This window comes from Condylostylus longicornis, unplaced genomic scaffold, assembly GCF_029603195.1.
Source record: "Condylostylus longicornis isolate FDR11 unplaced genomic scaffold, ASM2960319v2 ptg000145l, whole genome shotgun sequence".
NCBI classification, from domain to species: Eukaryota; Metazoa; Arthropoda; class Insecta; order Diptera; family Dolichopodidae; genus Condylostylus; species Condylostylus longicornis.
Window position 1 is genome coordinate 950,275 of NW_026578113.1, and position 27,899 is coordinate 978,173.

Here is a 27,899-nt window from a genome sequence, read left to right on the forward strand (position 1 = left end):
AGAAAATTTTAAATGGAAAACAAATGTATGAAATCAGAAAAAAAAAAAGGGAAAAACATAACAAATAAATAAATAATTTTTTTGATTTTTAAACTTTTTCATATTTCAAAGAAGAAAAACGAATTACTTTTAAAATTATTTTGTAACAAAATTTAGTAATTTTTGACATAGTTGAATGTGAAACATCTAAGAAATTAAATTTTTAAAGTTTTAAACTTTTATTTAATGGCCTATGACTAAAATTCAAAATACAATAAATATTTTTAAAAATTTTTAACTGCGATTTTTAGATTTAAGTACAATTTTTAAGAAAAAATTATTAATCGAATTCAAAAAACAACTTAATATTGGAGACATGATTTAGTCAAAATGTTCTGAGTTCCAGAAATATAGAAATTGTATAGGAGCCTTACTATATGTAACTCAATTTTCGTGAAACATTTTTCGTATTCGGAAAAATAGTAAGGTCAATACCAATCAATTTGTATGGTACTACCTTTCTGTTTCTTCAAATATGAAAATCGTTTTACTAAAATTGAACTACATATAGTAAGACCCCTATTGAAATATTTTAGAGTAAAAACAAAAGTACAAATTATGCTCTAAAAATTACATATTGCTATAACCAATTAAATACTTTATAAAAGCTTCTTTTTACATAATGCTGCCAAAATGTTCAGGATGGTATTCCAAAAGCAGGGAAATTAAATTTACCAACCTACTGCACTTTCCTGTTTTTTTCCTACTCATTGTCCATTTGATTCTAAACTTAAACGTGACAAAACTCAAAACATGTGTTAAAGTATTAAAAAAAACTATTCAGCGCCACAAATTTGAATTTCAATTTTTATTTTTATTTTTTTTTTTTTCAACATTTAAAAAATTCTTCAAATTTTTTTGAAATCATAGTCCGCTCTTCTAATATTTTCCATGTTATTTTTTTTTATATAACAGTATAGGAGTGAGTATAAGAAAGAGAAAATGCTATTATATTTTCTTTTCTTTAAAAATGTTTTTTATCTTTGTTGTCATACCATCCCGTCAAAAACACTTTAAAAATATTTCACTGCTCTTTCATTTTCATTCTTATGGCTTTTATTTATGTACACACACTTTTCATATATACCATATATTTACTTAATGTCCTTCCTTATGATAAATATACAATATATTTTTTCTTTATATATGTATCTTGGAAAAATGTGAGGGTTTTCACCAAAAAAAAATTTCCAAAGTAAAATACAAAATGTGATTTTATTGTGAGTGTTTTTCTTTCAAGCACATTGTTTGTTCTAGTTATTTCGTTTTCTTATTGTCTATATTTACTTAAAACTTCGTTGATTTTTACACTATTCTAATTTCAAGAAAATACATTTTGTACACACATTATATAGAACCTATTTATATGTCTACATATATATATGTTTATATTATAAGGAAGAGAAAAGAATATTTTAAAATATAAAGGCGCCAATATAATGATATTTAATATCCTCTAGATAGTGATTATTCTGTTATATTTTATACGGTTATACTTCGTTTATTTTGTTTTGTCATAATCAAATTATTACCAAATAGAATTTGAGAAAAATTTTATGATGAGTTCAAATTTTCGTATGAAGTAATTTATAACAATTCATAGGATATTTGCTCATTACATTTAGAATTTGAATCTTTCAATATGTCAAAAAATTTAAGTGTAGAAGTGTTATTACTATACTTCTTACCTTTGTTTTATATTAATTTGAGCTATAATCGCATGTTGTACAATCATAATTATTTAATTTATCACAATACATCCTTAAATTATGCAACTTTTTATAGTGAAAGATAATATCACAGCGAAAAAAGGTGTCATCACAAATTTTATTACAGTTACACTAAAATTCAGACGTGCATGCATGTTTTCTTTTCTTATATATTACTAAAAAGATGTTAGTAACTTAACAAAATTGTATGGTCACCTTTCATTACTGATATTATGTTTATAATAACGTTTTTGTTATGCATTATGCGGATAGCGCATACGATTTTTTTTTTATACGTATATGCGGTATCCATAATTCGACTTCGATTATTCTTGATTTCACCATAAATTTTACTATTAATATCTTTTAGGATCAATTGAAAATTAATCAAAATGAGCCATGCATGAATTCGGAATGAAATATTAAAATAAAGGTTTCTCAATATATACCAACTTCCAGAGCCTTTTTTAATATACATAAAATACTCTACCTCTGTCAGTTTGTACTCTGCCAAATACTGAACATTATATTTTAAAATTTTTAAAAGTATTTCAATAACGTAGGTATACCTTCTTCTAGTTTACAAGTGACATTTCTACGTCACCTTTAAATTTTTTAATTTGTGATATAACTTTTCCTTGTATTTAAATATGCAATCCAATCGTTTTTCATGAAAAAAAAATGAGAAGATTAATGTTATATGTAATTGCCCATGTATTCTAAGAACGTGATTTAACACTATAAAAAGTATAACAATAAGAAGAACACATTAGTATATAGAAGTATAAATATTTCAGTTACATACACTATACATATACATACACCTATAAAACAAAATTAAGGAAAACGTGCGAAAATTCCATTCACGAACACAAAATAATGAGATCTCTGATAAAAGAACCATGATTTTCATTTTCTATTCTTCTATTTCTATATTTTAACAATATTAACAGATTAACAGATTTTAACAAAAAATTTAAGTAAAGTAAACGAAAATTTTATAAATTTTTATAATGTGATGAGTTAGAATCTTTATAGGTTCATTATAATATTCTTAAGAAATTTTTAAAAAAATTTCTATAAAATATTTAATATTATTGAGAGAAAGAAAATGGTTTTTCTAAAATCTATATATACATACATAGATCGTTTAACATAATTTTTAAAATAATATCACAAATTCTATTAAGGAACACAGGATTGCATTTGGCACAGGTGCTATAGACACAATTAATTTATTCTAAACATTTTTGTAATAGAACATTTTATTCATATATTGTGTAAAACAGTAAGGCCCAATTCGATTCAATATCCTTTAATTAATTAAAGATGCTATTGAATTTTAAGAAAAATTCTACATAACCTTAAAAATGTCCAAATGTAATAGGTTGTATTAAGCGTAGTGTATGAAATTATTTTGATATTAGTTTTAAGAATTGAAAATTACATCATTAATTAATATAACGCTTTTTTTAAAGCGATATTCATTTTATATTAAGCGGTAAAAGAGCAGATAGTGCGAGAAATGGGGAAAATTTTATATTAGTCTTAAGCATCTACAACTTATCAACAAGAAAACAATAAGAAAACACTTATTTCAATAAAACATGTTATAATTACTGTTATATTCACGAGAACCTCAAGACCATTCCATTTGAAAATCAATTTGTATATGAGCTTTCTATCTTAAAAGTTGTTAAAGCTTTCGTACATACGGCCGAACTGAGTTACACTAATAATCTCACTTCTTTTCTTATAAATTTATTTATAAAATTTGTGCGAAAAAATAAGTAAACACTCAAGATTTAGTCTTTATGTTGCATAGCATCTCCTATTGATATAGTTGTCAATAGTACTATGAACACCCCCTATCTTGTGTTAAAACTTTTTTTAAATATTGTCTGAATAAGAAAATTATGATTATGATTATTGTTATTACACTGTTATACAAACATATCCCATTATATCGTTAAAATCCTGACGCTTTGTAATACATACATACATACATATCATACAATATATACAGGTCTGTTTAGAAATGGTCAAGGTCAAGAAAAGGAGAATAAAATAAAAATATTAAAACGATTAGGGATAAACAGACTTTATACCGTCTTCGTATAATATAAGTTATTATTAAGTTTATATTTTATAATATAAAAATTATTTAAAAAAGTTTTATATTATATATAACTTTAATTGCTTGTTACATGTCCTTAATCTTAATGAGAGAGAAGGAATGTAAAAGAAAGAAAAACTCAATTTAATATGAAAAAGTTTTCATGTTTTATAATTAATATAATTAATAATAAAAAAAAATTTTTTTAATATTTTCTTTAAACATTAATGAATTTTTCACTTAAAATTAACTCACAAATTTTATACTTATATACGTACATACACAGATATATAAATTTAATTCATTTATGACTAAAATATTTGATTTTCTCCTTTTTGTTTATTTACTTATTTTTGTATAGGTGCAAACCGTATCAATAAGTTATTTAAGGTGTTTAATTGAACATGTACGTTGTTATATTCTAGATCGTGATATTGAATTAATTTATTATACAATACGAAAATCAAGTGATGTTTTAACACGTGATCCAATGCAATTAGGTGCTCAGGTAAGATTTTAAAGTGATAATTATATAATTTTAATAATAGAAAATTGAAATTATTTTTAAGGTCCTATAGTAAAAATTTAACCTTTTCTATTTGGTTTTAAATTGGGTAATCACAATGAAAATCAGGTTTAAACTAAATCCGATTCAAGAAATTATATTTTTATTTATTCCTTATATATACGCACGCCACCAAAGTTGGTTGAGCCACTGATTTGTACTGAAAAATCAGCAATATAATGAAGACAAAAAGTAATAGCCAATATTGTTCGCGTTATACAGGCTCCACCTGTTCTGGATATCTTATTTATGTTATGAGTAAACGCATATATTATGTATAAGCAATTACAATGACCAATTTTTATCTTTCGATAACAAAAAAAAACACATTTTTGACTAAAATTCTATTTTTTAGTTTTAAGTACTGCGGGCTTGAAATAATAGGTAGCCTTTATAAAAATTTCTTTTGAGCTTTTTTTTTGGAATTTTTTATATAAAATAATTTTTTAAAAGACATTCAATCCTAAATTTATCTTAAATTTCTAAAAAATTAACTTAATTGCATAGTACCTTAGCAAATCATAAAAATTTATTCATGCCATATATAGGAATTTAGTCATAGCGTTGAAAAAAATTTTATACATAAACGTGATGTATTTAAATCTAAATAAAATAAAGTTAATTTTAAATTAAGCTATTCAACCATTACCATGGACACTGGAAAATAATCACAGATTTTATTGTTATACATACATATAGGTACAGACACAAACTGATTAATGATTTTCTTTTGTTTTAACATAAATTTCATTCGCCGTTCTTCGCTCTCTCTCTTCCCGGTGTTCTACCATATATTAAAAATTCTTTTATGTTTACAGGTGTGCATTAAATGTATTTCTAAATTAAATATATATAAAATATTCTCTCATTTCGCTTTTGAGTTGAAATATAAAAAAAAAGGAAGTAAAATGCAATAAACTTAAATGAGAAAAAAATCATTTTTCTTTATGTTTAATTTTATTTTACCTGATCCTTTTTACAACAACAAAACAATAACAAAAACTTAAAACATTTCACTGTACTCATTCCCTTTCTACACATTTTGTTCCTACCATTTCCTTTACATTTACATTTCTAGATACATACATAGTACACACTCTTTTATAGTCCTAAAATTATCAGTTCACTATTGTAAATAAATTGAAAGATATAAAAGGAATAAAACACAAAGAAAAAAAAAACATAAAATAAAAATTGATTATATCACGTCAATATTGAAAAGAAAACAAAAAAGAAAAACCTATAAATTATGTTTTTGTTTTGTTTTCTCTCTTGTTCTCTTTATATTTACATTTTTTTTTCTCTCTTTTATTCACTTTTAATTATAGTTAATTTCATGGTTACGTCCAATAAATGAACACGATGAAAATGATAATTCAATTCTTAGTATAACAGTTAGATCAGCAACAGCATGGTGTGATGGTTATACAGTACCATTATTAGTACCATTAACAGGTTGGTTACCACCGCCTTTACCATCACAAATTCGTACAATGACTGTATCTGGTACTGGTTCAATACGTGAAATATGTTTGGGACCATCAAAACAACATTTAATATTAGCAACAAAAACTGGTGATGTACAAATGTGGCATATTATGAGTAATAGTTTAGTGCATACATTTAAAGGTAAATAAATTGGAATTTTTCAAAAAAAAAAAAAAATATTATAATTTCAGAAGTCATAAACACTTAGAGATTAGATGAACTTAATTTTTTTACGAAAGTAAAAGTGTTATACATATAGAGTGTATTAAATGTTAAAAGTATATCAGTCACATTTTTTTACGCAGATTCAAAAAAATATTCTCAGAGAACTATTTTAAACTTACAATTACATAAAATATTCAATTTAATTTCTATATCTAATTTATTGATTCTTGATACCATAATTCATTTGTCGTACCGTAAATTATACATATCGTAATTTTTCCTTCCTTAATTTTGATATTTTCTTTTTTCTGTATTTTGTTATCTCTTTATTATTTCCATTATTGTGGGCTTCCTTTAAATAATTTATTGATTCTAAAAGAGAAAAAAAGAAGGAAAGAAACAAAAAGAAAATTTATTTTGTTATTTCTCTATCAATATATATTTTATATGTACAAAAATATAAACATATATACAAAGTATACAAAAATATATGAGTATAATAATTTATTCTATTTTTCTTTTTCTTTCATATAATATGGTTTTTTAATAGGTCATACAGCTCCTGTTACATGCATGTTAGTTCCAATTAATACAAATCTTTTAGTTACTGGTTCTGAAGATAAAACGGTCATCATTTGGGATGTGAACAATCGTAATTTAAAGTATCAAATTAAGTAAGTATGCGATATATTACTATGTATACATATATATATATATATATACATATATATATAAGAAAAATACATACCCATATTTTGTTTCATGAGCAACTATTATTAATTTAATTAAATGCGTGTCTACAACAGATATTTTGCTAATCAAAATATTTGTATAATAGAATGTATATTATATTTTCCTTGTATATACAAAAAATAGTTATACAAGGTTACACAAGAACGCAAAATAATATCATTTTTCAGGTTAGAAATTTTTTCAGTTAAAACATTGTATATATTAATTAAAGAAATTATATAATAACAATATTTTCTTTCATAAAATTTTAAAGAATTCTTTAAAGAAATTTTCTATTTAATACCAAAAATTATTTAGCTAAATTAAAGGAGCAGAAAATTTAAATACAAATATATCTATTTAATCTCCCACTAAACATATTTGGAATACAAGAAATTTATGATAGAATTCAAATACCAAAATATTTGGTAGAAACTATGTATGAAATTTTTAGAATTCAATTCAATTTTCATCCTAATTCAAAAGAATTATTTCACTTTTATAAATTGCACAAATTTAATATTGTGCAATTTTCAGGATAGAATTTTTACCTTGTCAATTTACTATCGAATTGAAAATGGTATTTTTATATTTAATATATTTTTATATCAAGTAGAAACATGACTTCGATTCAGGTTACAGGTCACATTTATCTTCATATATTATAGACAATTTACTCAATTAATATTGTTAATATTGCACTGAGTGCATTGGTACAGGTATTGCATATTCACTTATACTTTTGCAATTCAATATTTAAAATAATGTTGTGGTGTTAAAATTGATAATTTCTTTTAAATAATTTTACACTTCTATTTGAAATTTTAATGAATTATTAATTATTAATTAAACTATGAAACCATAGCAACGTCGAAATTATATTATTATAGCAAAAGTTTCACGAGTTGCAAGTAAATTACTAGAAAATCAAACACAGCAGTTCCATTTGATTTATTACGTAAAACTTATTAAAATGGCAAAAATCTCGATTTAAAAGCTTAAATTGTATTGATATTGAATTGAAATTGCAACATATTAAAAATTTTAATAAAATACAATATAAATAATAATGAAAGTCTTAAAATAATTCAACTAAAAATAATTTTAAGGTAAATCTGATTTTCAGATTTTCTTAAAATTCAAAAAATATTTTATTAGCCAAATTAAAAATATGCAAAAAAGATAAAAGTTTTAATATTTAAAGTTCCTTTACAATACCATGGAAACGGATTTATTTGTATACTTAATATTTTATTACTTTTATCATATTCCAGAATTTTACATTTTATATAAGAATATTAAAAAATCATAAAAAAGAAAAATTGAAATAAAACACAAATATCCTTTCATACATAAAAATTAATTTCCGGATCAATGTACTGCGGTATAAAAGCCATAAAATATTCAACAAAAAAAAAAAAATTTTTTTTTTTTACTATGCGACTTACAACAGAATTCCAAGAAATCATATAATATTATGAAATAAAATGTAATAAATAAAATTTTTATCATTCCTGCCGATTACTTAATTTTTAAGATTTTCTGTACAAGTTTCGAGTTTTTACGGAAATTTTTAAATTGTTCAATAGGAGCGCAAAACTTTCGTCTTGCATAGAAATAAGACCAGCAACGAATATTATTTACATAGAAATTTGATTTTAATATTATGTCATACACATTGCATACATATTGTAATTATAGGTAATTGTATTCAAGAAGCTGGCAAGAATGTTATAGGCCTCGTTCACCCTTAGTTACAATTAATAGATGATGCAAATTTCTATTAAATTTTGTGTTATTTTCCTAGTATTTCAAAAGTACATAAAATACAATATCAAGTAATATGCTGCTTTTAAGCCCTTTGCTATCCCTTTCAGAAACTTTTCATTTGAAGCCTCTATCTTTTTCGGATGGGAAGTTATAAGCAAAAAAGCTTGCACAAGTAAAAGTTTTCGTGGAAATTCGTTAAAATTCCTGTATCTGTTCCAAGCAAAAATTTTACCCATTTTTGATGCCCTATACAAGGTTATATAATATCGCACTCTTTACTGAATCACCCTGTATATAAGAAATAGCGTAATTCCCAAATTGATTTAAAGTAATAAAAAAATTTTTCAAAATCTTTAAAACAAAAACCGAATGCTACTGTCATGCAAATACCTCTAATAGATCTGTCCTTTATATATAAGAATGTTCAGATAACCTGTATAGGTTATTCATATAATATGCAAATCCAGCGTAAATTACCTATATTAAAAATTTAATATATAAAAATTACAAAAAATCCACATAATTTAAAATTTTGTCGAAATTAAATTCATGTAAAATTCAATATTCAATTAATTTATAAGGGTTATTAATATAAAAATATTTTGATTAAGTGATCTTAATCACGTAACGTTCAGAAACAATATCAATAAAACACTTACTAAAAATTTTTAAAAAAATTAAAAAATATGCGAATTTTTTCGAAAGCTATAAATACGCACAATATACATCAAATAATGTGAAAGAGCACTTATACAGCTACTTAAAACGCCACAAAAATATTTTTTTTTATTTAATTTTTTTAATACATTCTGTTTTCACGAGTACTTTAAATTTTTATATATTTTCCCTATCTTGATCGTGTTTTTCAATTTTTTTCTTGCTTTTTGAAATTTTCCCATATCTTTTATTTTTTTTCCTCCACTAAAAGCTTACAATTTCCGAGGAATATTACATTAATAAATACAATGTATTACATAATGTATTAAAAATTGTAATAAATTTTAAATGTGAAAGAGCAACTATGAGTTCTACTATAGTAGTTGAAATCAGTAGTAAAATACTCTACAGTATATTAACTATAAAATTGTAATAAGGGACCTAGTAAAATTAACTGGTTTATAACTGTGCTAAAGAATTCATTTCTAATTATAAGGATAGTTCTGAATCAACTGAATATTTCAACAATGTTAAAGCATTGTTGAAATCTAAATTACTAAGTATATTATTGGAGCTTAGTTAATTTTTATCTGTAAAAAATCGTGGTATAGATTAATTTAAATAAGCCAGTTTATATAGAAGATAGTAGGCGTTTTCACAATTTTTGGTATATAGTCAAAACTATTTTGTTATAATGTTCATAAATAAAAGTTGCGAAAGAGTTCTGTCTTATCAAAAATATAGTGAAATTGATATGATTAGCCGAATTGTTTTTTTTTTACTTTTGTGCAACTTTCAAAATTCATGTACGTATTGCATACCTTTTCCGTTATTGTTTTGCTGCATTGCGTTTATAACAATCTCTAAATGAAAGAATCAATAAGAAATGAGATTTCACAAACCAAAAGTCTTTTCTAGAAATTCTGAAGAAAACATTCTCCTAATTGAAGAATTTCAATCTAATAATTTTGTATGATAATTTGAAAATTGTAAATAAAATCAAAATTTAAATTTCCTGAAAATTCAGAAAAGTAACTTGGGGATCTAAAAATTTGGTACAGAATTTTTCATACACACAATTACAATATAAAAATGTAAGAATTTGTTTTATAGTCAGACAACACTTTCATTTATCCACACGCAACGGAATCTATTTCATAACACTTGATAAGGTGTTAACAAGGATAACGCCCGATTCCTCTACTTTTTATTCATAACAAAAGGACTATGAGTGTGTCCTTTATATTAAACGCAATATAAAACAATTTTATATTGAAATTGAAACAATAATTTCATTTTACAAAATTTTTAAAACATCAAAGTTATTTTTTTCTGCTTTTTATTTTTATCTCTTTTTCAATTATAAAATAACTTAAAAATTCATGTTTTTAGGCAAATCCCAAAAAACAAAAAGAAAAGAAATAAAAAAACAAAATATTTTTTACATAACTTACAAACAAAATCAATTAAATTTGAATGTTAAATAGGTAGAGAGGCCCAATTCCAGATAACCTTAAAAAGAACTGATAAAAGTTGCATATATAGCTATATACATAAATAAATTTCAAAGCAACCTTTTTCTTTTTTTTTTTTTTTATGTTTTAATTTTTATATGCTTTTTACATATTTTTTTATAAATTAATAATTTAGTTTATAAGAAACTTTATTTTAGAACTCCTCCTCCAAAAAAAAAAACCTTTTATTTTTAATAAAAAGACCTTGTTTTAAACCTTGGTATAGTAACAAATCAATTAACATGTAAAAGTAATAAAATTTTTAAAATTTACAACAAATTTGGATATTTGTTTTACATGCAAATATAAGAATAATTTAAAATATAATGGAATTGCATACTTTTAGGGAGAGAAAAGATTTTTTTCCTAATATAATCTATACATTAATTTATCGTGATATTAAAGATATTATAAGCTTGAAAAATTAATATGTACGTCATATGTTCAATATTATCGTTCGGTCTTAATCAAAATTAGGCAACTCGTGGTCGAAATATCTGTCGCATATTGGCAACCTAAACGACACCTCCTGATTTTATTGCGAAAATATTTCGGACAATCTCCAATAAGAATCCTGTTAAACAGTCTAATACATCTTCCATAAAAAATTATAATAAAAAGTTTTCTTTTGTCCGAGATCCTGTAAAATTATTTTCTATTGACGGCAAATCTAGTACAGGCATTGAAAATGTTATTAATTTTATTAAGCTCAGTGGCGTTCTTAAAAGAGAACATAGTAGCACAATAGAAAAAATGTGGCAAAACTTGAAACCTAATAAACATAATCCAAGTCAGTTTAGACGAGACCAGAGAAAACCAACAAAGAGTTCTGAATTTAAGAAAGACTTTAGATGCTATTAAGTTGATATAACAGTCAAATGCCAGTCAAATTTACTATTAAAAACAACACCAAGTTCCTTAACCTTTGCAGAAAAGTTTATGTACGATCCATTGAAGAAAATTCGGGGTAAATCAGAAGAACCAATATGTCTCCTGAAGATGACTGCATAACATCGTTCTACACATTCAGTTTTTTTCAAAATTTTTATTATAATATTTTTTATAGGGCCAGACAGCTTTTATAAACATATTATTATTGTTTAAAGAAAAAATTTAAATTTTAGTAAAATAATTTTTCCATTTTAAATTCTAACATCATATAAACTTAAAAATTTGAAAAATTTAACATTACGCATACAAACCTAATTTATATCGTAACATAAATTTATATACACGCATTATACATAATATTTGGTGGGTATTTACCCTACAACAAAAAACTATACACATATTCTTGTACCTATGTATATTTGGAATTACGAATTTACGTACCTTTACTCTCACATATTCTATAATGATATATTGCAGACATATGTACGTACATATGTATGTACTTTTTTTGACATTTTTATAAAAATTTTACTCATATTTGGAATTTTTTTTTATTTAGGAGTATGTATGCATAATATATAATATATTATATGTACGTACACATATATGATAAACATAAAAGGATAAAATAAAATTTATTTTTTTTTTTACTTAAATTATCCTTTTTTATGATTATTTTATTTTTTTTTCGTCTCCATTTTAGGGAACATGTTGGAGGTGTTTGTTGTGTAACATCTGCTATGAATAATAAATTAGTTATTAGTGGTGGGAATGATTCTTGTATTGTAATATCAAATCTCCAAACGGGAAAGGTGGTAAGTTGTATTATACATATATATATATATAGTTCTTAAGTATATAATATATATGTAAAGAAATATTTTATATATATACTATAATAATATGCAAAAATTTATTTTTTACAATGTCAAATAAATTGAAACATTATGTATATTTTAAATTTTTTTTTTTTCTTGTTATGAAGAAGAATAAAAAATCTTAAAATCTTTTAAAATTTGGTAACAACGTAAATGAACTGTAAATCGAAAAAAAGTACATATTAGAATTTTAATAATTTACTATTAAGAAGAATTTTATACATATATAAAATGGGCATCGTATATAAAATGGGTTTAGAAATCACTTTAAAAATTTTCAAGGAATATGTGAACTTGAGAACGGATATTTTAAATAATGAAAAATAAAACTTAATAGAAATTTTAAACTTATTAATTATTCAAAAAAGAACGTCTTTTCGAACGCATAGGACGATTGAAAAGTTTTTGAAAGCAGACATAAGTGCGAACGTACGGGTAATGAATTGCCGGATGAACGGTCAAAAAAGATGAACATTTATAATAAATTTGCAATTTTATTGTCCTTATTTCATACACAAAATAATTTTAGACTTAAAAACTTACAATATAAATAAAATTGAGTTGTTTTAAAAAAAAAACTGAGGCTTTTAAACTTCATCGACACTAAATAACTTTCATTTCTTATAAACAAAATTTAAAAATCAAAATAAATGGTACTCAAACATCCTTTTTATCTTCATCATATAATATGACATGTCATACCAATATGATAAAGAATGTACATTATTCTCTCATCTCATGTGTTATTTATTAAAATATAAAGTATAATAAGAGTAAAATACGATTTACCCTGAAATCAAAGTAACAATAAATAAAAAAATCACAACAATTTAGACCGCAAATTTTTTTTTTTTCAGTCTCAGTTGTTCACATTTTTGGCATAGGTTGTAAAAGGTTTTTTTGTTCGTTTTTCAGTTGGGATATTTTGTTTTTTCTACGTACAACTTGTTGCTTTTTCAAATGTCAACCATAATTTTTCAAAATGTCAATAAATTTTATTATTATTCTTTTTTACATAAATTTTTACTTGACTTAAAAATATTAAAGCCATAAATTTTTTATATTATTATTAAAAAAAAAATGTTTGGAGAAATGTTTGATTCTCGAATTACATTACATACCAAAACAAATTTTAGAAGCAGAAGATTTTTTCGCTATGATTTATTACAAATATTACCAATTCCATTAAAATAATTTTCGATTATTTTTTGTTAAGTCTCTTTCTTAAATTTTTACAATTTTTCTAAAGCTAAATATAGACTAAAATAATTTTTCCATTCCTAGATTTATTTTACTTAAATATTTTTTTTGTTATTTTATGTTATTAAGTTGCTTATTGTACATTATTTAATGTCTATAGGGCAAGCTTTTGCGTTATACATGCAGGAATATGGAAATTTGTTTCATTTTTGGAAACCGTCTATTTTTTGCGTTCAGTTTTGGTGTATAAACAAAATAATTTAAACATAAATCATTCGAGATATACATATAAAATATCCAAATACAAAGGTAACATATGTACATAAATTGTATATATAGAAATGTAAATAATTGACAGGAATAGTGTTGCGCTTTTAGACTAGATTTCCTTGTTCATTGAATTTGAGTGAAGCACGGTTTTGATTGCTCAATAGCTAATTAGAATTGAGCATCGCAACGATTTTTCAGTGTCAAAAACTGTTGTTTTAAATTTACCTTTTGATTGAATGCGGCAATGCTAACAAATAAATGGACATAAACAATTATATAAAGTAAATGTACATAAAAAGTATATTTTTTTTTGAATAGATAGCTATAATAAACTTACATAAAAATTCTATTATGTGCGTATGAAAATTTAAGAATACAATAAAAACCAGTCTTATTCACCTTTTCTTTAAAACCAGCCTCATTCGCATTGACAAGATCAACGTCAATAATTCATACTATACTTAAATTTACAGTTCAGTTTTTTGTACCAAAAAATATAACAGAATTTTCATAGTAAGCAATGTAACATTTTGAAAACTAATCTCAAAAACCGAAGAGAGATATTGGGAAATTACGTTTTCTCTCTTGAAAGAAATGCACCTCATTTCAACTCTTATACAAAATTATGGGAAATATTCAATTTAATAAAATTATTTTTAAAATATTTGAAATTAAATTAGAGCCCTTAAATTTATTGTTAAAAAAATTACCTAACTATCAATTTTTATAAAATTTAAAAATACATTAAAAATTAAAATTAAAAATTAAATAACAAATTTATACTAAAAATTTTAAAATAAAATCTACAGACTCTTGTAAAACTTTTAAAATATTTCTATTAAAAATAATAATTTTATTAAATTTAAAGAAAAGTATATATATAAAGGAAATTCCTTTAGGTCAAAAAAATGAATATAAAAGGATTTTTTCTTCAATAATTCATAAAAGAAATTGTTTTTTTATGAACACCTGAACAGAGAAAACTTTACAGACAGCAGCGTTGTCAATAAAATGACGTCTTCAAACAATAATAATTGAATTACAATCATTTTTTTTTCTTTGATTTTTTTTTTTGTTATGTTTTTACACAATTGAATACTTTAAGTGATTTGAATGACATTTTTCTTTTAATTTCAGTTTGATTTTTCTTCTGATTGACAATATTATTGTATTATTCTATGAATCTTTTTCTAAAGCTCATTCAATTTTAATGTATAATAGGATTTGAATAGATAAAATAAAAAATAAAAATATTTTCTTCGCATTGATTGGAGAAATTTCAAATTTCTACTTGAAAAATTCAGATTCTTGTACTTTATATCATTATTTTCCCAATTTTCAATATTATTTTTTTACAAAAATCTTCTCAAATATGATGATTTTATTGTAAAGGATTTAATTTTTAATTTTTTTTTTTAATAAAATGTTATTTATTAGTTTTAATATGATTCACCTGGATAATTTTATGTAACACTATGAATTGATTATACGGATTGATTCTGTAACCAGGAAATTAATAATAAAATTAAAAATAATTAAAATATTTGTTGATGAAAAGTTTGTAAATGCTTGTAAACTCTTTATATAATTAGGCTAACGGCAACCACAATCATTCGGCTCGTTGTTTTATAGATTTTTTTTCCAGGACTTCAGTTGATATTTTTTACAATTTTGTAAGTTACTCCATACTCGGTCTCTGAGCACCTCGTAGAAAGGCGGCGAATTTTAAATAATTTTTTTTTATTAAAAATCAAAAGGCGTAACATTTATATTATAATTTTCCGGATTTATACATTACATATATTGCACCAAATATTGAAGCAGTAATTTAATTGCTAAATTTATGCTCATAAAAATATTTATCCTTTAACTTCTTCCTTAAACATTATTTAATTGAACTCTTTATGAAATTCAATTAACTACCAAAACAATCTGTTCATTTCTTTTGTTTGAAGCGTCCGCTGTCCTTTATAAAAATACAAAAACAAATATTTTCATAAAATATTCTATCCGCTATCAACAAGATCATTTTCACGTTTCTTTTCTTGTTTAACATTTTTTTACATCCTTTCATCCTTTATTGGAATAATATTTTTTTTGGGTTCCCTTCCTATATTCCGTTTTTATTTTGTTTTTTTTTTTTTTTTTTACTTTTTTCATACCTATATAACATTTTATTAGTATCCTTAATATTATGTATTTATATACATACAATTATTTTCTTTGTATTTTTCATCTCATTTATAATTATAATATATTCGCGTTACACCTCTTAATTCTATTGTAATCAGATAACGATAACATAATGTTCGCCTGAAATACATGAAATATTAATGGAATACATACATACATGATAACATTAGTATTTTTATGTTATATTCAATATATATATGTATATATATTTGTATGAATTAGGTAAGGACTCAAAAAAGTATGTTGATTTTTCGTTTTCGTGATCAAAATTTTAAACAACATTTGATTTGAATATTATTAATTCTATTTGCCCAGATTCACCTGAGTACTTTTTTTAAGTCCGATATATTCCCATAAATAATACGTATAATCTGTTAATAATTAAATACAGGACGACAAATTGAAAAACGCCCTAGAATTTCATTGCTGTAACGTTGTTCTGTTTAAGCCGTCCTTTATTTAAATCATAATTTATTAATTGTGAATTTTTTGTTAAGAAAGCGCAATTCCTTTCGACACATTGTGTTATTTAACGAACATACGCCATTAAGTTCAAACGCCATAATTTTTTTATTTGAAAAACAACAAACGATACAATATTATTCACTTAAAATTTACCATTTAAAGAAAAATTTTAAAAAATTTTTAAATTCAGGTCCATGTTATTCTAAATTGAATTTTCAATGATTTTAAAATCAAACAAGTCAATAAATTTTTCAATTTCTTAAAGTGTAAACTATATATTATATAATATAACAATTCCCATGAGTGATTAAGAAATTTTTGCAAAAAAATTCAATGTCCCATTAAAACTTTTCATTCAATCTTACATTTGCTATAAAAATTGAACAGATCTATTTCGATTTCTTTTTTTAAATTTTCTAATATCAAAATGATATTATGAAGAAATCAAATTTTAACACAATAGAAAAAAAAACACAAAAACATGAATAAACGCATGAATAAACGCATTTTTATTTTTGTTACCCCCATAATCCTTTGCCTATACTTTTGTATATAGGTTAGAGATTATTTCTTTAACCCGAATTTTCTGATAAATTATTACGAAAAAGGAATAAGAAATTTAAGAAAAAATGCTTCATTGATTTCCGCATCTATTATATTATTATTTGTTATTGTTATACGATTTCATATATATTATTTATATAGACAATAATTTTCACAATGTATCTATATATTATGTATATCATGTAAGTATTACCGAGATAAGTAAATGTAAGAGAACAATAAGAGAAATCTAACCAATAAAAATATTTTCAATATACATATATCTATCTCTGTTAAGGATGGCTTGCTATATAACAGGATTCCCTTGAGATTTTTTCTTTTATTATTATGTGAAAAAGTGAAATAAGGAAATTTTTTTATTTTATAAAAATAATAAATGAAATCGAAAAAATATTATATAATATATACAAAAATCATATAATATGTACTCATATTAAGGATCAACAATAAAAAGAAAATAAATAAAATAAATTTTTATTTTATTTCAAATGTATATAATATATATATATATAAATAAACATAAATGCTAGTGTATATATTATATACATAGAGCTTATAGATATAAAAGAAATTAAAATCTTATTGGGTATACACAGAACCGGATTAACTATGTCAATGGCCCTATTATCTAGTCAATATTCTAAAATCCCACAAAATTTGTATATATATAGCGTCAAAAGGATTTTAACAAACTCTGTTATCATTAGTTTTCGAAATAAAATATTTTTTCAACTAATAATTCAAATTCTAGTATAATTGCAAATATTTCGTATTAAATAGAATAAATACATTGTAACACAAAAATAACTTAATAAGCTCATATTTGCAAGAAAAAATTTAAATGTTATATACAAACATATACAAAGTTAAATTAACAAAATTACATACAAAATATTTCTTCAATTACCTCACGCCTAACTGTATATTATAATAGGTGTTTTTCAATATAATTCTATATAACTCACTATTTATTTTTAAATATTAATAATACTCGTATATTTACAATATTACAACAAAAAGGAAGTCGTAACACAAAAGGAACAATATTTTTCTAAATAAATAAGGAAACTCTAATTATATATGAAATAACAAAAGGAAAATTAATAAATAAGAAATAGAAGTGCTCTTTATAAATATATCAGTTTCGTTATTGCGCGCCTATTTGTCTCCAGTTTTAATTTACAACCTTAAAAAACTATATGAAACAATTGATCTAGAGCAAAGTATAGTTTTAACCTTACAAACAGAGTTTCGTGGTTCTATTGAATATAGAAAATAATGCAAATCAAATTATACAAATCATTAATTTGAAAAATACTGTTTAATGTTAACAATTACAAAATTTAATTTTTAAAAGGTTTGAAATATACCAACATCTATCTGTACATTCTAAATTAATAAAGATTTAAATAAAAAATAAATTAACGAAATAGAAAAAAATTCAACAAAAACGTTATTATCATAAATTAATTATAAACGTACAGTTGTTTATATTTGTTTGAAAATGTCCTATAATTATAAATAATGAAAATTTCTTCATACAAGTGCAGATTAGGTAGATTATGTAGCCAAAGAACGAGTCAAGGCAAAAAAGTTTAAAAGTTTTTCTTCTCTAACTTGACTTCATCCAGTAACATACCGCCTTCTATAAGCAAACGTTCTACCACCTGAGGTACAGATATATGAAATCCTTTAAATAAAAAAATCTTAAGCCGAAAGCTACAAACAATTTTTAATTAATACTTTTCTTTTAACTTATTCAAATTTCAATAACAAATTTTTTCTAATTCAAACAAATTATTTGATTTCATTCCAGCTATTTCAGGCTAATAATTTAAGGAGTTTCAAAAATTTGAATAAAAATTTCATATATAGAATAAAATTTAGTTTTGAAGAAATGTATTTGCTAAAAAAATTACAAAAATAAAGAAAAAAATAAATAATCTCATCATCAGTTCTTAAATAATGTATTTATTTTTCTAAGAATTGAAAATATTATTAAAATTTTCCAATAAATTAATTTTTCTCTACAATGGAATCTATCGCGTACAATTTGTTGTTGTTAGTATGGTGATATTACTTCAAAAATTACATCATTAACTCAGTTTAAGACCTAAAAATTTTTGACAAACTAAAATTGTATTTACATTATTGTTATTATTGTTCATCACAATGTTAAAGAATATAAAATGCCCATAATTCAAGTAAGTTATAAGTAAATTTTTGATCATGTAAAAGCAAGACCTTTATAAAAAATATTATAAACTAGATATTGTACCACGTAATTTAGCATATAATCAAACTTTTCTTTTCTAATTATTCATTTTGTTCATTTTAACATTCTCATTTTCATCCCTTAACATCATTAAAAGATTTTTTCAAGAAATTTTTAATATATACAATGTTTAAGATTAATGGCAATTCCGAAACCAAAACAAAAAGAAAATAAAATTACGAAAAAATACAAATTAAAATATTTTTTAAATTTTTTAACATCCACACAATTCAAACAATTTTAATTTTAAAAACGCCATAGGTCATTGAAATTCTGAGATAAAAATCAAGGATAAAATTAAATTAATTTTTTATTCTGCTGCCGACTAAAAAAAAGAGGAAAAGTATAATTTTCTACTATACCTAATTTTTTAATCAAAATCTGGTCAAATTATAAGAAAATAAAAAAGTTTTTTTATATTATCAAATTTGTTTTGAACAATTAAAATAAATGAGAAAAAAAAGGAAAATTTTAACAAAATTACATTTAAAATTGCATTTTTATTCTAACTAATTAAAAAAGCAATTATCCTTAATCAATTATAATAATAATAAAAAAAAACGATTTAATATCCATTTACTGGTCACGTTTATCGTAAATCGACCCATTTTACCAATATATCGACCAATACATTTCTTAAATATTACGATCACCCAATTCATTGAGTTTGAGTTGAAGACAGCTCCATTCTACCACGGAGGATACCAAAAGTAAATTCAGCGCAAAATCCTAGCAAGACTATCCTAGCGACCAGCACAAGAGTAGTCTTGCTAGAGTTAAGCCTGAACCCTACAGAGTAGCACCATGCCTGTGCCACCCGCAATTCTCCCTCGACTATGTCGCAAAGAATCCCCTGAAACTCACCCCTGGCGATGATGACAATATCATCAGCATAAGTCTGGACATTAATTTCTAGACGAAGTTGTTCATCAAGGAGCCCATCAACCACCAAACTCCATAATAGCCGAAACTAAACTAACCACACACAATTCTAGAGAGCCATCCCTTACAGCAGCTTGTGCAACTCTTGTGGCCAACATATTGAACATCCATAGAAAGATGGTGGCATTCTCGTCGCTCCTCTACCAGTAAATTAAAAAACGTAACAAATTTCATTCTATAAAAATTTAAGGATTTAAACTTCAACATCTTTTATTACTTTTGCATTACTTTATTAATAAATTCTTATCGTATTTAAATAAAAATTTTTCAAATATTTTTTTTTTCATATAATTAAAAAGAAAATTCTTGAGGTATTGTAGGTGCTATCGAATTTACAATATTAACCAATAATATTTTACTATACACAGCATACTAAAAATACGTAAATATGTTGAGTTGAGATTCTTAATTGAAGTTGACAATTAACAAAAGTTCTATAGAAAATCAAACAAAAGGACACTACTAAACAATGAAAAGGAAGAAAAAAAAATATAATTAAATTTTTTTTGTATTAATGGAAAATTTTTTATAAATAATAAAGTCAAAGAAACAAGAAGGAAAATAAAAAAAAAAGGAACTAACAGGAAAGAAGAAAAAATTAAATAAAATTAGTTGGAAAATTTCCTTTGTCACATTACATTATCAAAGTTTTGTGTACACGTATATATATATATACATCTAAGGAATGTATACATAAATAATTACATTTTACATAGGCACTTTTTAAATTATTTAAAAATATCACTCCATTTTCTTTTCGTTCTTTAATATATTTATCAGATTTTATTGTTATAATATTGTTGTTCTCTTTTAGAATATTTCTCAAATAATTTTGAAAAAATTTTCCAATTAATTTAAATCTGTCTGTTCACAAAAAAAATCTAAAAGCGAAACTTTAACGCCTCCACTCTCACCTGAAAGGTATAGCTATTCAAAGTCGCAAAAATAGCAATATTTTACTATTAAGTCTATTATTAATAAGTTCTGATTAGAACCAAATCAGAGTAAACTTGTACATTCTATAGAAGTAAGTAGAAAATTAGTAACTAATTTCTTCCATTTAATTAACAAATATCAATCTATCGAATCGACCCTTAATGCCAAATAAGATTATTCATCATATTTGAAGTGATTTTTCTCCTATAAAAGCAGCTGCTCCTATTTAATTATTTTCCTCAAAATTTGAAAAATATATAGATTTTCGGTCCCCCACGGTTCCTACCCTACATTGGTTTATTAAGTAAAACGTAATTAATTAATTTTTAAAATAACTTTAAATTTGAAAATTATTTTGTATACTTTTAAGAAGAATAAATATTTCTCCTAAATTTATGCAATATTAAATAAATGTAAGAGAATTATTCGGTAGAACAACGGATAAAAACTTACATGAAAACAATTTCGGAACTCAACATTCTTGAAAGGAAATTTGCTTTTTAACAAACTTTGAAATATTCGCATATCTACATATAAATCTACATTTTTTAATCTCCTCTTTCACAAAAAAAAATACTATATTTTATTGTCTTAAATTGTACACTCTCACTTCTTTGTTATAAATTTTAAAGTAATTAAATTAAATTAACAAAAATATTAATTTTAAAATAAATTAGATGAAATTTAAGTTGACGTTGTAATGATATTAGCAAAATATATTATATTTTTATTATCTATACATATATATACATATATATAGCGGAAACTGTATATGGAATGAATTCAATATAGGAGGAAATTTAATAATGTAATATAGTATATACTTAATAGTTTGTAAATTAATTAGCTAAAGAAAATTTATTAAAACGCAAAAGAAAATTCTTGAAAATTAATGCTACACATTAATCATTAAATTTCTTATATTGTTAATTTTTATCAATAATTATTATAGTATACATATAGTTTACAAAATTTACAGTTATTAAATTAATTAAAAAATTCTTCTTACACTTACGATATTTGAAAACACCCGTTTGAATTTTAGTCTTCCGTATCCCTTAGAATTTTCTGTAAATGTTTTAGTTAAATATTTTGTAAATAATAGCTCTGAATACAATCTGCTGAAATAATTTTTTTCAAGACATAAATTAATATCAGAAGTTGTTTCTTATAATCAAATATAATTTTAATATTATAGAAAAAAAATAATTAAGCATTAAAGAATTTTAAAATTTTAATTGCAGATGATTAAAATGGCATGTCATCGTGGTCCAGTAACATCACTTAGAGTTAGTTTAGCTAGCGGTGTATTAATATCATCAAGTATGGATAAAATGATATGTTTATGGAATTTAGATAATTATGAATTATTAAATTCAATACAAATGCCTAGTCCAGTATTAAGAGCTGAAATTTCATGTGATTCTGTAAGTATAATATCGTAATTTTTTCGTTTAACTTCTAATCATCTTACTGGTATTATGAAACTAAAATTAAACAAATAAAACGAAAGTGGGAGATCTTGCTAAACATTCCCAACAATGCGCCTATACATTTTCGCTCGACTTTCAATATTAGTGAAAAGGCTCCAAAAATAATTTTTTTTGCTTTCACACTTTTAAACCAACCGGTTTTTTCCATTTTTTTCAGTAATCATCACAAAATAATTTCAAAAATATTCATAGTAGTCGGATTAATAGTGTAATGTTTTATAAAAGACCGTATGCGATCATTTCTAGATAGCGCATATATAACAAATAATGTGAAGAATTAACGCCAAGCTAAGAAATTTAGATTCTTAGAAGTTTTGCTTTGATTTTTTAAAGACTGTGTCAAATATTATGCTTATCTATATTAAATATCCTTTTTTCGTATAGATATTTCTTTTAACAATTTGTACGTGATAAAGGAAGATCTAAAGAAGTAAATCACATATAATATCATTAAATACCTTATCATCAATTCATTTTGAAATCTTATATAAAAAGATTGTACACAAGAGTATTTAAAATGTTTAAAAATGGGTTGCTTCTACAAGTCGTGAGATAGTTTAGAAAATCTATACACATACTGAGTAATGTAAAATAATCTTCGTATACATATAACACAAATTTCTTATACCCATTCTTTTTATTATGTTATTGTAAAAGAACATAAAATTTAATATAGTACGGTATAGTAACACCTGCAATAAAGTAATTTCTTGCAGTAAACAAGTGATACAAATGAAGGACCAAAGAGAATAACATGGAATTTTTATGAGAAAATGCAAGTTCATACTAATTTTATTGCTATTTGTTTTTTTGCACCTTAAAACACTTAGAAAAAACACTTATAAACAATAAATTTTAAAATATTTTTAAAAGTTCTGTTAATTTCTTCCCTTCTTCTATCTTGGTTTTTTTTTTTTGTTTTACAATATAGATAAAATTTAATGGAAAAAATTATTAAAGTAAATTACACACACACACAGTTTACTAAATATTATAGTGTTATAATCATATAGAAGTGAAAAAATATATAGAGTTGCCATCACATTATAAAATTTAAAAAAAATCATTAGAATTAATTGTAATTCAAGTCTTATAATTAAAAAATTACAGGAGACAGGGTCGATAATGTTGCTCTCTTCTGTTTCTTTAACTCAGTTAACGTACTTTTCATTTTTTTTGCGTTTTTTTCTCTCCGATAAGCTTTAAGAAATCTCTGTCATTCTCATTTTATAATAAATCTCTTATAGCGCTATTTCACTCACTTATCTGTCTAAAGGAATCGATTCTAAAATATAATCTAAAAATCTCATAAGAGAGATTACTGTATTTGATTTTTAGGCAAAACACTGTTTCGAAATTCTGTTCAAAAGAGATGAACAGCTCCCTTAATTAAAATAAATAAAATTTCAACAAATTCCTATATCTCTCTCATTTTATCTTTGGTGAAAAATAATCGGAAATCTTTATCTCTTTAACAAACTATATGAGCAAAAAATTAAAGTTCAAATTGTATTGATAAAATAGTTCTGTATATTTTCTATATATATGCATATATGTATATACATCTGAAGAACATCTGAAGAACATATACATCTGAAGAACATACTTTTTATATATATACACATATATTATTTGCATTATAACTTGATGAAGGTTATCTTTATATACCTAAATCACTTAATGATGATTTTTTATAAGAATATACACTCTAAAAGTTCTTCATTTTTTTTTTATTCAAGAAATCTGACTTAATAGATTTTCATTTAAAAAAAAAAAGAAATTTCTTTTTAAAATAAATTAATTTTTCATTTTGATAAAAAAAAACATACTATAATTTTTGTTTTCAACTTCTATTAAGTTCAAACGAAGGGAAAATAAAAATCACAAAAAAAAAAAATTAATGTGAAAAAAAAACCTTTTAAAAATTGATCAATTGTTATACTCCCAATGGCACATAAATTACGTCCCCTAAAAGTATGCATTTAACAGTGCTAAAGGTAAGCATTCTGAAGTATATAAATGTGATAGCCTAAAATGTGATTACCCAAATATATAATGTGTATACCAATATTATCTACTCCATTTGGAAGCATAATATTTTATAGATGATTAATTTATAATAGAAACTATACGAGATTTCTTTATAATTACTATATAACTAATAAAGAAAACTTTAATGATTTACGATAATCTTAAAACGATTTCAACTAATTTTGGGACAATTTTGCTCACATAAGCTTTAAAACCCGCCGCAACATGGTAGATTGGTAGATTGATTGATTTCAAGGGAAGCGAGTGGGGCAAGAGGACATATCTTCCACGGTAACATAGAAAAACGCTACTTCTAAGCTATAACAATTATGAAAATAGCTCTCAAAATAGTATGTGTTTAAATTTAAAGTAAATAAAAATTATTCAATAATAGAATTCATTAACAATATAGAAGAAATGATTATTAACAAGCTCAATATTTTCTCCCCCTAAAATTAATTTATTAACATTCATTTTAATGCTATTGATATAAAACATACAATAACTGTCGGGCTTCTTTTTTATAATTTCTATATACAAAGAACTCTTTAATTCTTTTCAATAAATTCTCAAACCCCCTTAAAATATAAACAATTGCTTAATCCTCAATTTAATTGTTCAATAATTTTATATTTATTCTTTTAGATGTCTTCGTTTTTTAATTTTTGTTATTGAATTTTTGAAAGAACGTTTAGAAATGATTTATTTTAAGACAATTTCATTTCAATATTATTAATAGGCTATTTTAATTTATACGTATATAAATAATTTCTAAGAACGAAATTTTAATTTAATTTAAGAATAAAAAAAGTTAAAAGGCAAAAACCTTTTAAAATATTTATTCCCTTCTTCTCAAAATTATTTCAAATAAGCGTGAATAAAATCATAAAATATTTGAGTAATTTGATTAAATATTTTTTAATAAAATTCATTATAAATTTTAAATTAATTATAAATTTTAAAGTAATTATATAAGCTAATGATTTAATTTGTGAATATAGAATTTTATATTCTAAATATTTTAATTTTTTTTTTTGTTTGTATGTTAAGAGAAAGAAAAAAATGAAATTTTTAACAAATTACGATCAAACAATTGAATAAATTACTTTAGTCCTTTGAAAATATATTTTAATACTTAAAATATTGAACAGATTTTTTTTGTTTATACAAAAGACTTTAGCTATACTTTAAAAAAAAACCATATGTGAAATCTTATTCCTTTAATGAAATCATTTATTAGCGCGCCCTTATAGTTATTGCCGGTGTTTCTAACAAGCTAATTAAATTTAGTTTATAAGATCATAAACTTGTTTAGTATAGCAAACGGGCTAAATCTTTACTTTAACTTTATTTATCTTAAATCCTCAAATTTAAGACTTATAAAAATAATTATCTTTCATTTTAGAATTTTCAAAATGGTAACAATTATTGACCCAGTTAAGAGCACACACCAAGAACGGTAGATTTTTTTTTTTGAATTATTAATTTTATTTTCTTGCAAACTCTCACATATAATTTAAAATTAATGCACAAATTTCATTTCAATAACCATTGAAATAAAATTTAAATATTTTATATTTGTTATAAAAATCTCAGTATTCATCATATTTCTTAAGGTCTTTAACAACAATTTTTTTTTATTTATTATTATTTTTGAACGAAAAAAAATTGACCGATCTGATAAAACTAACTTCAAACAGAAAAAAGCTCTTAATTTCAGATTTATTTATATTTTATCCTTAAAAAAATTTTTTTTATTCTTCTATAATCCTTTACATTTATGTAAATAACCTGTACACACCATATATACCAACAATATATTTTATATATTGCATTTATATTCATCCAGGCCATGTTGATATAAAAAAAAAGTACAATAATAATAATGCCCATTATAAAAAGAAATTTTTCCAGACTTTTTCCCTTCAAAGGACAAAATTAGACTGTATTAAAAAGGACTTACTTTAATGATTATTCTCTTTTGATACCTTTTAACGTCAATGTCTCACAATATGCATATATAATTTTTTTTTTTATTGAAAATCATAGTCAAAAAGCTTATAATTTTATTATTTCAACTTCAATAATTTTTAAAGTGTTATTCACTTAAATATTATCAAAAATAAAAAAATTTTTAAAAAAAATTTAAGATTTTAACTATACTAGAAAATGTTATACAATATACTTGTTAAATAAAAAATACTAGTCTCAAAATGCTTAGTAATTTATAGTAAATAGAAAATTTTTAGTTAACAGATAATCACACATATTAGACTCTGTTTTCCAAATTGAAAAAAAAGCTTCCTGAAAGTATTGTGATTAATTAATTTCGAAAATTTCTCACATTAAAAATTTTTGTAGCTGATATCAAAAATAGACTAATTCAACTTTTTCAAAAATGAATGAAAAATATATAATAATTTGAGCAGCGGCGATACCGTAACCAAAGAGATTTTACTGAGATGCGAAAATTGCTAATTGAAAAATTTAATCGAAATTTCTAATGAAATTCTGTATTCGGTTAATATCAGTATTTTTTACATGGTTAGAGCAAATCAAATACCCGACATTTTTCCTAGAAATCTACCTATTCAATACATTTTTAAAACCAAAACTATTTCATAATTACCAAACAAAGTTTCTTACAGAGAAAATCCCTGTAACTTAAGATCAATCGAGCTTTTTAATGTTCTGCGTTATAGTAAAGACTATAGGATACGTGAGCAGTATGTTGCTCGAAATTAACTTATATTCCTTAGTTTTTTGTACCAACATAAGTAAGAGGGTGCTTAAGGTCAGACTATACGGTAACATTGATTTTGTTTAATTTATATTATAAGCTTATGTGATGCTAATTTTATTAACTATAATTTTTTTGATTTTTCTGATATTAACTCGCCCTGCAATAATTGTATATGTTTGGTTTTAACTATCTAATTTACTTTGTAATACTAAATTAAGATCACTATTTTTTTGGCTCCCCCTTTCCCTTTCCCATCCCTTTCC

At 23.3% G+C, this 27,899-nt stretch overlaps 1 protein-coding gene across 8 annotated transcripts in view; it reads left to right on the forward strand.

The window, feature by feature from the left end:
• LOC129615699 (protein qui-1) overlaps positions 1–27,899 on the forward strand; it is a 186,074-nt gene that overhangs the window by 133,107 nt on the left and 25,068 nt on the right. For all 8 annotated transcript variants that reach the window (XM_055531052.1, XM_055531053.1, XM_055531050.1 and 5 more), the window contains 5 exons: positions 4,226–4,372; positions 5,758–6,058; positions 6,633–6,756; positions 12,350–12,461; positions 22,614–22,796. In XM_055531052.1, coding sequence (XP_055387027.1) covers positions 4,226–4,372; positions 5,758–6,058; positions 6,633–6,756; positions 12,350–12,461; positions 22,614–22,796 — 867 coding nt within the window. The remainder of the gene's footprint in view (positions 1–4,225; positions 4,373–5,757; positions 6,059–6,632; positions 6,757–12,349; positions 12,462–22,613; positions 22,797–27,899) is intronic.